Source organism: Crotalus tigris, unplaced genomic scaffold (assembly GCF_016545835.1).
Source record: "Crotalus tigris isolate CLP2741 ecotype Arizona unplaced genomic scaffold, ASM1654583v1 scf7180000018553.2237530, whole genome shotgun sequence".
Lineage (NCBI taxonomy): Eukaryota > Metazoa > Chordata > Lepidosauria > Squamata > Viperidae > Crotalus > Crotalus tigris.
The window spans coordinates 97,506-111,809 of record NW_024097074.1 but is presented as its reverse complement, the minus strand read 5'-3'; the positions used below and the strand labels follow the sequence as shown (position 1 = coordinate 111,809).

At 34.6% G+C, this 14,304-nt stretch overlaps 1 protein-coding gene across 1 annotated transcript in view; it reads left to right on the top strand.

Moving 5' to 3' along the window:
• The window catches only part of SMS (spermine synthase), a 38,396-nt gene that overhangs the window by 16,636 nt on the left and 7,456 nt on the right, over positions 1-14,304 (top strand). Inside the window, exons 3-9 of the mRNA XM_039354434.1 lie at positions 1,022-1,112; positions 3,167-3,231; positions 6,539-6,714; positions 7,866-8,020; positions 8,842-8,931; positions 10,489-10,603; positions 11,444-11,523. Coding sequence (XP_039210368.1) covers positions 1,022-1,112; positions 3,167-3,231; positions 6,539-6,714; positions 7,866-8,020; positions 8,842-8,931; positions 10,489-10,603; positions 11,444-11,523 — 772 coding nt within the window. The remainder of the gene's footprint in view (positions 1-1,021; positions 1,113-3,166; positions 3,232-6,538; positions 6,715-7,865; positions 8,021-8,841; positions 8,932-10,488; positions 10,604-11,443; positions 11,524-14,304) is intronic.

Here is a 14,304-nt window from a genome sequence, read left to right as displayed (position 1 = left end):
AGCCATGTGACAGAAAAACACTTAATAACCCCCCGGAGAATTCCAGAACAATCTCTGTGTTCTATGTTAAGTATGTTTCTGGAGACACCGAATGCATGAGATCCTTTGTTCTTATCAGCAATGAAAAGTTGTGTAGGAGTGATCTAAAGCTGTGAATAATTTTAAGAACATCATGGGCCCAGAAAGAAATCATATTTCATTAAAGAAGTTGCATGTTTCTGGAACTATGGGTATTCTGGCCCAGATGTTTTCAAAGATCAATTTATATCCTGTTTTAGTTTGAAGGATTGATTGATTGATTGATTGACTGTTTGGATTTAAAAGGCCACTAAACAAAAACAATATGTTCCCACAGCGTACAACAAAAAGAATATTTAATGTGTTGTTAAATATTTGATTTAATCACCCACTATATAAAATGGTGATTGAACACAGTAATTAATCAAAACAATTGGTTGAAGTATAGTGAAACACTGGAGAAAAGTGACATTTTATTTTCAAAGATCCTATTGCGCCCTGCAGCTTAACATATAAAGCTAGCTCTTTTTGGAGCACTGATAACAATTTAATCCCGATATATGATATATAGATTCTTTAGATATTTATTACAACTATGTTTTGAAAGTTCAGAAATACTAAGATTAAGAGTCTAGCAAACAAAAAAAGGCAGTAAAATACCCAGATGGCCATCTTTGAGCAAAAACTCAAAGAATACTTGACCCAGAAGAACAAGTAACAGCTTTGATGTTTCTCAATTGTTGCAGAAGAAATAATTATTTAAAATAAAGAGGAACTTTTACCAATCTGATGTCCTCTAGGTGACATCTTTGGCCAAGTTGTTTGAGAACTTGAAGAGTTGGCTCTGTCTCTTAAAAAAAGAAGGGAATATATATTTTTAATTAGAACACTATCTTGCTGTGCAGATAAGGGATGTATTCTTTAGCATATATAAAGTCTTATTAGGATTTTATTTAGTAAAATTCTGGCTTTACTCTATACATTATTTCTTTTTATTGTCTAGCTTTGCGAATCTGAGAATTTATCCTCATGGTTTGGTTTTGGTTGATGTACAGAGTTGCAATGATTTGAATGAGAGAGAAGAAATAGAACAGGTGGGTAAGCTATTAATTTTTATTAATAAATATTTTTTATTAAAAGAGGACATAAAAATATTTTTATACAATTTTAGCTGAGCTTTTCCCTTCATTTGTCATACATGTATCATGTTTACAATGATAAATTGTAAATTAAAGCATGTGAAGTCTTTTAGGAGAGCCAGTTTGAAGTAGTGGTTAAACAGCAGGCTTGGCTAATGCATCAGACTGTGAGTTCTAGTTCCGCCTTAGCCATTTGGGTAGCCTTTCGCCAGTCACTGTTTCTCAGCCCTAGGAAGCAAGCAATGGCAAACCACTTCTGAAAAACCTTGCTAAGAACAGGAACTTTTCCAAGCAGTTGCTAGAAGTCAGTGCTGACTTAAAGTCACAAAAAAACCCCCTCCAAGAAACAAAAGTGAGAGTTTAGATGTTCATTATTAAACTCAAATCCTTCTAGCCATAAACCTTATCTGACTTGGTTTTCATGTAAAGGGTAATCATATAAACGTTTAAAAGTATCTATTTATAAGTTGTTGGTCAATTTAGTTTTGACAGCATTTCCTTCTTTCCTGCCTTTAATATTTTTGGCTTAATGTACATTCTTTTCTGTGTTCTTTATAACATTGTTTATACCCAAAGAGAGTAATGGAATGATGGGTGAGTAAGTAGGTAGGTACCTAGGAGGATTATAGGTATATAGCATATAACTGGTTATAGTTTTCTTTTAGTATCGGATGGTGCATATTTCTGAATTATCTGTTGCTAAAAGAGACAGCAACGAAGAGTTACTAAGCTTGAGTTTTCTTGGTCATTTGGGTGGCTACTGTGTGAAAAAAATGCTAAACAAAATAGTCTTTTACTATGATACATATATTTTTAACCTTTTATTTTAATTTAAAAAAATATTGAAAAATATTAAAGAACAATAAGGAAATCAAAAAGAAGAGAGATTAAAAACATACAAATGAATAAATGGAATTTACAGATACAGAAATTAAAGTTTTTCAAAAGTTCATTGATTAAGTATATTATATCATTTTAAAATACTAAAATCAGTATTGATCTCTAAACAATGTAATATCAGAAATGGTTATTAAAAATTTAAGTTATATGCAACTGAAATGTTAAGCCTTATGTAAAGAGAAATTCACACTGAACATAGTTCAGTTCTCATATAAAATTATAGTCTGGATATAGTCTCCAAATCAAGTTAAATTTGATTTGGTTAAATTTGATTTTTAAGCCTGTTTCATGGCCTTTTAAAAATGAAGTTGAAAATGGTATAAATAATGGAACCTAATTAGATGAGTTATAAAGAAAGATGAGTTTAGTCTTGCTATTACTCCAGCAGAAAAACCCAAGAGTTACTCAGATAATTTTATGGATTTGCTTAAACATTTAGTATCAGTTTAGTTCAATTTCAGTTCATTACAACCAATATCTAGCAAATATGTAAAAAGAAGACAAAAACAACGTAAACACAAGCAGGTGCAATAATCAGGCTTATTTCACGGAGTCTCCTTCCATAAATTGCAGTTAGATAACAAGCCTTTATAATATTACGTATTACATAAAAGACCTTGTCAATAGGAAGAAAATCAATATAAGTCATTTGAATGGCCAGAATAGTTGCTAAAAAGGGAAAATAAAATACTAGAGTGCTGATAGTAAAAGTACAAGACTAAGACAATGCATCATCATTTAATTAAGAAATTTATAAGATAACTGGCCAGTCACCTATCTCAAAAAATGATTGTGGGAAAAATTGGAATATAAATCAAATAAATAATGCAAACTATTACTAACATGTTTTTATTTGTTTACTGAAAACTTAGTTTCATTGAACCACAGTGGACAAAATTTCAGGTTTGCTTCAGGATGCATATAAAAATCGGTATTTTAAGTAATGTTCAAGAAGATGTTTATGTTAATTGTTTTGGAACTTGAACATAAGCTATACAGAATCGATTGAATAATAAAAATGATGCATATATTTATAATAAGAGTGGTATCAGATTCTTAAGTTTAATATGTTTTTACTGTTGTTTATACACATATATGTTTTCCTGCAGCTTCTAAATAAAGTAGAAGAAAAAATGAAAGAACTCTTTCATAAAAGTATCAAAAGGATAAAACGGTAAGGAAATTTGAGCTTTCATTCATCTCTTAAATATGAGTAACAATGAAGGACATGACTGAATAAATTAGAAATCAAAGCAATAGTTAAACTATTTCCTATATTAAATACAGTATAGAGCTTTTATGTAGTGCTAACATTATTTTGTTAGCTAATATTGGAGGGCAGACTTCTAAGATGATAGTTATTTTCATGTATTTAAATTAAGGGAAAGCAACCAAAACTTTTTTATGCTAATTGTTAATAAAGTTTACAAATAAAAAACTAATACAAACTAAGAAAATGTTAAAGGCAAAACTTAAAAAAATTAAAAGTGCAAAGAAAAAGAAAATAAGACAATATGTATATAAAGAAATAACTCGCCCCTCTCTCATAACAAATACAACTTAATTTAACTTATCACCTTCTCTGGTATTTTCAATAAAACATCTATTATGTATGTATACTGTATATACTATATATTAACCTAGATCGAATAACTCCACTTTATATTTTTATACTTAGTTTTAATCTTTAATTGATCTTTAATCCCTTCAAATAATGTCCCACAAGATAATTGCTTATAATTTTTTCTTTGTGTCCTCTCAGAAACTCCTTCACTAAGCTTTTATTTGTATGCACCCTCTTAATTTTTAAGACAGCAGTCAGTTTCATTTGTAAATGCAGTATGGCATCATTTCCCATATCATTTTTGTGATCTGGCATTTTTAAATCCACTTTTCAGATCCATATTCAAATAAGCCTCAGACGCTAGTAAAATTTGTTCCTCTTCTGTAGCCTCTTTTAAATCCAATTTTATAGTACTGTGTTTCCTGAAAGTAAGACCCGTTCTTATATTATTTTGGCCTCCAAAAGAGGCATTAGGTCTTATTTTTGGGGGATGTCTTATATTTTTCGTGACATCTGCCTCACTTTGTGGCGGCGGCACCAACAGCCCCATCCAGCAGGAGCCCGCATGGCTGCCGGCCTACTTCTGCAGCCACTTGCAGCAGGAGGCCACATGGTGCATCGTGTCACTGCTGCCACAACAAGATGACGCAGGTGGGATAGGGAGTGGAGCTGCCCCACATACCCCGCACCCGCTTACTTCAGGATCCCCCCAACCAGGCCATTCCTTGCTCGGAGACCTTCCCTTTCTCTCCCCTCCTGAATCCGACTGCCATGCTACAGAGTATGGGCTGGGTAAGCCCAGTCCCCCTCTGCCGTATTGGAGCCAAGGGGGAGTGACAGCGAAAGGCTCTGCTGCTGCTGTGCACCACTGGAGGGCTTTCTTTGCACTTCGCCCCACAGATTACCTGCCTGGTGGCAGCCGCCTCCTACAACAATTCTCCTGTGGCTTGCGCCGTGACCGGGCAGCGCAAGCCTTCCCTGCTGCTTCCTTCTGCCAGCCCTCTGTTGCCGCCACTGGAGAGAACAGGGAGGGGAGCGGCTCTACGCAGCCATGCAGAGCAGAGAAGAGCACTTGCTTGCCAACCAGCCGAGGTACTGCAGTACTGCAGGGCACTTTAGCTGACTGTGTTCAGCAGGTTAGCGGTTCAAATCTCACCGGCTCAAGGTTGACTCAGCCTTCCATCCTTCCGGGGTAGGTAAAATGAGGACCCAGATTGTTGGGAGCAATGTAAATATATATATATACATTGCTTACTGGTGTACATCGCTTAGAGAGTGCTTGCACTTAAGGCGGTATATAAGTCTCATAAATAAGTAAACCTGCATTGCCCCGCATCTCCCTTCTCCATTCTGGAAATGGCAGTCCCACTTCCTGCCAGTTCTCCCGGCGGTGCTGTAGAGTTGGCACATCACAGCCCAGCTCTTCTCTCTCTCCCCAAAAGCATTTCTTCACTAACCTAATTTCCAGCTCTGGTGCGTTTCTCTCCTGCTGCAGGGAAACAAAGTTTGTGGGACTAAAAAATGTTCAGTCAGACCTTCCAACTTCTCATGAGATCCTTATTTCTCCCCCTCAGCATGGCAGTCTGGCTCGGGAGGGGAGTGAAAAGGAAGGTCGCCGAGCAAGGAATGGCCTGGCTGGGGGGGCCCTGAAGTAAGCGGGTGTGGGGTGCATGGGACACCTCCACCCCTCTCCCACCTGCCTTTTCTTGTGGCGGCAGCGGCACAACACATGCTCCTGCCCCATTGCGGCAGCAAGGTGGGATGGAGTGGGCAAGGTCCTAACTACGCTTATTTTTGGAGTAGGGCTTATAAAATCAGGATAGATCTTATTTTCGGGGTAGGTCTACTTTTCGAGGAAACATGGTAACAGACAATGAATATATCATTCCCAAGTATCCTTGAATTCTTCCATAATACTGCTTCATTGAACTAATGAGCCTCTACTGCTTTTAATTATAAACCTTAGTACTCTCTAGTTCCCTCTAGTCAACCTTCAGAGTCCCCTCTTATCATATTTTTTTTTTCTAATCAACGACACTTTCCTGAAGGAGAATTTCTTGCAGTCCATTTCAAAATCTTCATATATATTTCTGAAAATTTTTTAAACAACCCGCAGAAAATATTCTTTCAAGTCCATATTAATTTGTTTATAAATTTCCAAAATAAATATGTTGTCACCCTTTTTGCTGCTTATTCAAAAATGAACAATTTTCTTTTAAAAGTCCTTAAGTTTGCATGAAACTTCTTTAATCAAGGATATAAAGAAATTCTGCCAGAGGCTTCTTTTCAGTGCCTTAATTTTTTATCAAATATATTATTATGAATGTGTATGATAATTTTAATTAGAATTAAGTAAAAATAAGATTTTTGTTCTTTACCATTATCCTTGATCAAGAAAATATGATCCATTTAATTTTTAATTTCCTATCTTTTTTACACTGTAATATTAATAGCACTCAGAACAAACATAGATAGAATTCACTGGCAATCTAATCCCGGCTTAAGAAATATTAGTTTATATGTACACATATAGTCTTGCGAAGTCATATTATGCACAAATGTCTCATTATTAGTTAATATATGTTTACATAAATGCAAAAAACTAGAAATATGCTGGAAATTAGAAAATAGATTTCTGAAGAGAATTTAATATACGTTTATATTTTAGAATTAAATGTAAATTTAGAATGTAAAAGGTTTTAGTAGTACATTTTCTTTACTATTTCCTAATTTCCAGCACTAATGTACTAAATTTATTAATTTACTTAATTTATTAGTTTAAAAACAGGTATTCTGCTTGTCTATTCATACATAATAGTCCCTTTAGGAAGCTGCTATTTAAGGTTGTCTGACTATGAAATATTCTTTCTCTCTCTCTCTCTCTCTGTCTTACCTCTCTCTCCCCCCCCCCTTTCAGCTTGCCAGTCATTATGAGAGGGGATGCCATTGATAGATACTGGCCTACAGCAGATGGGCGATTGGTGGAATATGACATAGATGAAGTTATATATGATGAAGAATCAGCTTATCAGAATATTAAAATTTTACACTCAAAACAATTTGGAAATATTCTTATCCTCAGTGGGGATGTTAGTGAGTATTATCAGTTGAAAATAAACTACATTCATTTGCTATTGAATCAGGCTGGACAAAGTTTCTAATTGCGAGACTAAATATAAGCCATAACCCATGGCTTATTAAGGGCTTGGGATTGTTTATTTCTAGGATTATTTTTCTTAAATTGCTAAATATTTATTCTATGTAAGAATTAATTGATATTTTAAGTCATGAAGGAAAGGATTATTAGATGCTTGTCATCTTTTTTCTTGTATGATATGAAATAAAATATAAATATAATTGCAGTGATATACAATTACTCTTTATTGATCTTACTGTATTATGACTAATTATAAAATAATGTAACATTCTTATCTGAGATATGATGGCTGACTGAATTGTGTGAACAAATTTCTCTTGGGTGACAGAAAAGGGTTTCAGCCGGTATAGTATGAGGTTGCAGGAAACAAATAGCTTTGAATTCATGTGGTTTAGCTGACATAAATCAATACCTTTCTGCCTACTAGGCAACATTCTGCCCAGTAGGCAAAACATCATATCTTGAGAGTTGCACAAGATCTACCCCCTCTTTCAAATTTCTATTGATTACAGGTAGTCCTTGACTTAAAACAGTTCGTTTAGTGACTGTTTGAACTTAACGACACTGAAAAAAATGACTTATGATTGTTTTTCACACTTATGGCCATTGCAGCATCCCCATGGTAATGTGATCAAAATTCAGATGCTTGACACCTGCTTCATATTTATGATAGTTGTAGTGGCCCAGGGTCATGTGATCATCTTTTGTGAACTTTTGACAAGCAAACTTAATGGGGAAGCCAGATACATTTAACAACTGTGTTACTAACTTAACAACTACAGTGATTCACATAACAACTGTGGCAAGAAAGATCATAAAATGGGGCAAAATTCACTTAACAAATGTTTCACTTAGCAACAGAAATTAATTGAGGTCGTAACTCGAGGACTACCTGTAGCTATAAAGTTATCTTTAGAAGTTTGCTAATTTCTAAAGGATGAATGTAACACTATATATATAATATCCATTATATAGTATCATTTGTCAGCTAACTAATTAGATATAAGTATCAACATAGTTATTGTTATGAAAAGGTTGTATTTTTATGTTTGTTTATATTCATACATTTGTTTTTCTGTCTTTTAAGATCTGGCAGAAAGTGACTTAGCATATACAAAAGCTATAATGGGGAGTGGAAAGGAAGATTACACCAACAAAGAAGTGCTCATTCTTGGAGGTGGTGATGGAGGAATATTGTATGAAATTGTTAAAATGAAACCAAAGATGGTCACCATGGTAGAGATATCCTTTTGATATGAGCCAGTGGTCAATAATACAGAAACAAAAGTCTTCATCTCATTCTATTTGGAACATAGATTATTGGTTTATTATTTATCTTGATTCCTTAGAGCATTATTTAAAACTTTGGCTATTACCTATCTTAAATCTGGTCCAAATTCTATAGCATTTTATAATTCAATTGAAGATTTCTTGCTACTTTTAAAATTGTTGTACTTAAGAATTTTTGATGATCTTACAAAAAAATTGTGTAAGATGCATCTTTAATCTGGTCTAAATATTATGTAACAGATCCATTATAATAGAGTTTGTTCATTTGTTCAGATACATTTGTTCAGCAGCTAAGGGCTGTTTCACTCCAGTGGTCCCCAAACTTTCCGGCTTTGCGGACTAGCAGCAGAGGGGAGAGGGGATGGTTCCATGCAAGCAGCTGGTGAGCTCGTGCTCACCTGCTGCTTCTGCAGACTGGTCCCAGGTCATGGCCCGGGGGTTGGGGACCCCTGCTTTACTCTAGCTGGCAAGGAGAGGGAATCTACGTGGGTGGATGTTGTATCTGTCAGTGGCTCAGTTCTAAGGATAGATGATATAATTGGATAAAATATGCTGATTAATATCAGGTCATATGTCAAAAATTATAAATAAATGTGCGTTTCTAGGAATGTTTTCAATTAATCTATTTGGCTCCAGAAAAACTGTCAACTTATTAATGTTTTAGTAGTCTGTTCATAATACAATTTAGGCTTTTCAAGGCAGAAACAAAGACCATTATGAAGAATGTTAATAACAACAAAATGAGTTATTTCATTCTTATTAGTATCAAAAACATTGACCAAATGGTGATTGACGGGTGTCGAAAATACATGCGTAAAACATGTGGAGATGTCTTGGACAATCTAAAAGGAGAATGCTATCAGGTACATATTATTTCTGTTATACTCTCTTCACTTTTAATATTTAAAGCCAATTTTGTCAGTGTATATATTCTATTATCAATACTATTGATGTGAGGTAATGGTATTGTATATAATTGCAGGATGTCCTTAATATAGAGCTAACTCTATTTTAATACAGCTAATGCTATTTTAAATATGCAGGAGATTTAACATTTTGAAACCACTGGGTTTTTTGGTTTGGTTTCTATTGCCCTTTTGTTGTGGGGGAGCAAAGGGAATTGTATGCTGTTCAACATGAGTGAATAATAAATGTGAAATATTTTTGGAATAATTGATTGAAACATAGATGATGTCTTACCGTACTACTAATAATAGAGTATATTCTTATCTATCATTATTTATGGCTCTCAACACAAATAGGTTCTATAATTTTATTTAGCATAACAAATAAAATTGGAGCTGAAATTTATTAGATATGTGCATGAACAAAAATATATTTTACTGTGGGCAAAGTTCTGGACTGGCATGGTATAGACCAGAGGTAGGCAACCTTGGCTCTTTTATGACTCGTGGCTTCAATTCCCAGAATTCCTGAGCCCGCCACGCTGAGGGAAAAGGGAGAGTTTCCAAGCTGAGCCATGCTGGCTCAGGAATTCTGGGAGTTGAAGTCCACAAGTCCTAAAAGAGCCAAGGTTGCCTACCCCTGGTATAGACAGAAGGGATCTGTTACCTTTGCATGCTTTGTATTCCATCAGTGTGAAATCTGAAGCAGATCCAGGAATTCCTTATAGAGCAAACGGATTTTGAATAGGAAGTTTTTTTATAGGACCATTAGAAAGCAGCAAAGAGAAGATGAAAATCTTTGCTCTTGTCTACTTATTGTTGGTTTCAGGGATCATTACTATATCAGTAATGGTAAAGGGGCTTGTGATCCCAATGATAACTATTGAGACTATATAAATTCTTACAATGTGCAGAGCAGAGACTTACCAGATTAAATACAATCCATGGAAGAAAGACATGGCAAACCAATCAGTATTACAGTGATCCAAGATTGTTCAGATGCAAAAAAAGCAGATGTTGAACAGTTGACACAACAAAGAAGACAAGTCATGCTAATAATAGAAGAGTAGAATGCTGTTTAAAGAAATGATTGTGCTCATGCCCCTTTTGAGTAGCCGAGCAGAGTGTAGCTGCCCCTCTGTTCCAAAGTCCTATATTTTGTCTCACTCTTTCTGTGAGTTATGGAAGTAGAAAAAAATGGTGTTGACATCATGATTTCTCAGTTCAAACTCCAGCAAAAGATCCCTAGATCAATATTAGCGCACATGTTTTGCATGCAAAAAATACCACGTTCAATTTCTAACTTGAGCTGTCTTGGTTATAGAGGACAAATGGCAGTCTCTGAACAATGTAGATCTATAAGAGCCTTATATAAATACTAGTTCATTATTTCTTGGGTGACAGTACAGTTGAATTGATTTGGGCTACTTCGTTCATCATGACTACTACAGAAAGTGCTAATTAGTCAGCTTATGGACATTATGTTAAGTAGATAAAATGTTACTATTTTTTTAGGTATTAATAGAAGATTGTATCCCAGTCCTGAAGAGATATGCCAAAGAAGAAAGAATGTTTGATTATGTAATTAATGACTTGACAGCTGTTCCAATCTCTACATCTCCAGAAGAAGGTTATTTTTTAAAACTTTCATTATATTTCTGCTTTATTTTCCTATAGAACATAATACCTTTGGGCATCTGTCTGAATAGGTGGGGAGCTCAAAGTAGGGAATAGAATTGTCTATTCATGCAGATCTACTTTCTATAGACTTACTTCAGCCTCCATAGGTTCTAATGGAAAATCTGAAGGATCAGACATCTCACAACAGTGGGCGTGTGCAAGGATTAAATCAACAAACCAAGTACAGTGCCCAAAATTAAAAAAATAAAGGCCAATTCAAAACAGGCAGCATTAACCAGCAGAACGTGACTAACCGTCTGGTCCAAACATCTGGGGAACAGCCAGATCCTTAATGTCTTACAAAAGGCTAGCAGGATTAGCGCCATCCAAATTTTGGGTGGGATGATACTGCATTCCTTTGCAGGATGCTGTTATGGATTCCCTTACAGGTTTTACTGTCAATCATTTCTTCTGAAAATCTCTTTTGTAGTTGAGTAACTTCCTATATATCTGAAGAATAGAGAGAGATAGAACAGGTAAATGTGTACGTGAAGTATAGTTTTATAGGGTGTGCATATTAGGGGTGTGGAGGAAAATGGAGAAAAAATAATTGGCCCTCACTACTACAGATCATTGATAGATTGTTCTGTAGTGCTAGAAACGGTTTTCTAAATAATTGTCCTGTATTTATAAAAAATGTTTAAAGGAAGTTCCATGCTTTGCCTTTTTATTTACAGAGCATCCTAGAAATCAAACATGAATCCACTGATGTTGCAAATTGTAGTTCTCATCACTTAACATTTATGAATTATTTAATTTCTAATTAAACAATTAGTACGTTTAAATTTAGATTCCACATGGGAGTTTCTACGAATGATTCTGGACCTTTCAATGAGAGTCTTGAAACCTGATGGAAAATATTTCACCCAGGTATGACAGGTGGAATTGTTGTAGATAATGTAACTATAGGGAATTTTAAAAGCAACCTTGTTTAGATGACTTTGTAGATAGGTATGTTAGGGAATGTTTGGAGCAAAGGATAATAGCAAAGCCTAGTATTAAGTTTGCATGTTCTCCTTCAGAAATGAGTGAATCAGGAATAGGTGGGGTTTTTTTTTAAGGTGAGTTCCATCAGAAGCTAAGATTCTCTTGTAATGGAAAAATCCTGAGAACCACACTTTTAATAGAACATTTGCCAGTCTTTCTTAATTGCATTTCTTCAAAAGTTTTCTCTTTGGTTAAAGTAAAGTTAGACAGAGGTATCCTACTTTGAATGTTGGAATATGTATGAGACAAATGTTCTGCCATGATTTATTTGTTTGTTTGTGCCAGTGTTGACTCCTGGTGATTGCCTAGAGAGGTCCCTACAGTTTTCTTGGCAAGATTTCAGAATGGCTTTCTGTTACTTTCTTCCCAGGGGCTAAGACAGAATGACTGGTCCAATGTCACCCAGTTGGCTTCATGCCTAAGACAGAACTAGAACTCAGATCTTCCAATTTCTAGTCTTATGCCTTAACCACTACACCAAACTGCCTTGAACCTAGAAGAAAATCATTGCATTCTGGAAATTTTGCTAAACTGAGCCAGTTACATTTTGGCAGAACCAAATTCCAAAATCATTGATTTTTCCATGTCTTTGTGTCATCTACCCTCTTTCTCTCATTGCTGCCATCCAAGTCCCAGCTTGACATACCCATTAGCCAAATCAATCTTCACCCAGTCTTTCCAGAGCTTTTGATTAATTATGTTTCAGGTTACACTCTTTTATGCCTCTGAAATGTGGAGACAAATTTATTATAATTACTTCTACTGTAATTTTAAGTTACTCATAAGTGTCAAGAACCCCAATTTAGAAGAAAAGTTTTATTATATATGTAATCTATTTGATTTATATTCTGCTTTTATTTCAGCAGCTTAAGATTTCCTCCTCCCCCCCCCCAAAAGAAACAACCCACTGTGGTGGGTTGGGCTAAGCGAGTAACTGACCTAATGTCACTTATTGAGAATCTGGTCTTCCATTGCCTAGTCCACTGCCTTAACTATGCATCACACTGATGGCATTTATTAGATTTTTTAAAACTATGGTGTGCAAAACTACTATTTCCATTAGTCTCCAATAATACAAAAATTTATCCATTTTTATTAATCATTGAAAACAAAGTCTTTTAGTTTAAAAAGCACCAGGATAAGTAACATAGCACTAGGAAACATAAAAATTCATAGTTTTTGCTAAAAATGTAATTGACTAATTTTTTAAATTAATTATATACCAATTAAATTGTGGTTGTTCTGAGATTAATTAAAATTTTAAAATTAAGCATTGATGTCCTCTGGCTTATACTTTGATGTGATTTTATTGTTTTTATTGTGCTTAACTATAACTACATACTACAACTCTGGCTTAGTGTATAAAATTGGGTAGCTATTTACTGGTGCCTGAATACTATCTTACGCCATTATTGAATATGACCACTAGATGGAGTTTTATTATTCCATTTTATTATAAAAATGTCAGCTAACAAATTTAGAGATAACTTAAGTTGTGAGTGATGTAATCTGATAAGACTCTGTAGCAGTATTAGCTTTTTTCACAGAATGATAGTCTTTAAAATCTTGAATATTTATTAGATCACAAATATGCTTGATGTAATAAAAATACACAATTTTGTCAAGCTGTTATTTATATCACTTTTATTAAGGTTTAAATATGCTCTATGATTCTCAAAGTTTTTAATTTTCAGTGTTGTGAAAATGTCTAAATTAAAAAAAATTCTGAAAATGCATAGGACTACAATTATAAAAGTATAGTTTAATGTTTTATACCACATAGTTATATTATTATCCCATCTTGTTACATTTGGTAAAATCAAGGGGATGAACACACTTAGAACTCCTGCTTCCTATTTTCCCACAACAGTACCCCCATGAGGTGGGTTGGCCTGAGAGGAAGGGTCTGTCCCAAAGTTACTCAGCTGGTTTTTGTACCTGAAGGAGGCCTAGAACTCAGTCCCCTGATTTCTGGTGCCAGAACTTAAACTAAACTGGCTTACTTGAATTTTATAACTTTTTATAAGTTGTTTTTATTTTATTTTATACATTAAAGCAGGGTAAATAAATAAATAAATAAAACAGGCCTGCTTTCAGAACAATTGCTAGTAAAGATTATATTTTTGGACATTTTTTTTCCTAGAAAAAAATCATTGAAGAGAACGTGGCTTTGTGATGAGATAACTTCACTGTTTTGCTCATCGAGTTCTATAGTTCCATAATGGCTGCTGAGATTCACATTCCAATGTATGAGATGAGAATCTATTCCTTTGTATGTGTAGGAATTCAAGTAGAAAATTAAATATTCTGGAAGTTACTATTCAACATCTATCTAACTATTTAACAAAATGAAATTCAATGGTGAAAAAAGTAAGGTTCTACATTTAGGCAAGAAAAACCAAATGTACAGGTATAGTATAGGGGATACCTTGCTCAATAGTAGTAACTGTGAGAGGGATCTTGGAGTCCTAGTGGACAATCACTTAAATATGAGCCAGCAGTGTGCTGCAGCTGCCAAAAAGTCCAAAACAGTGCTAGGCTGCATTAACAGAGGGATGGAATCAATATCATGTGAAGTATTAATACCACTTTACAATGTCTTGGTAAAGCCATACTTGGAATACTGTATCCAGTTTTGGTCACCACGATGTAAAAAAGATGTTG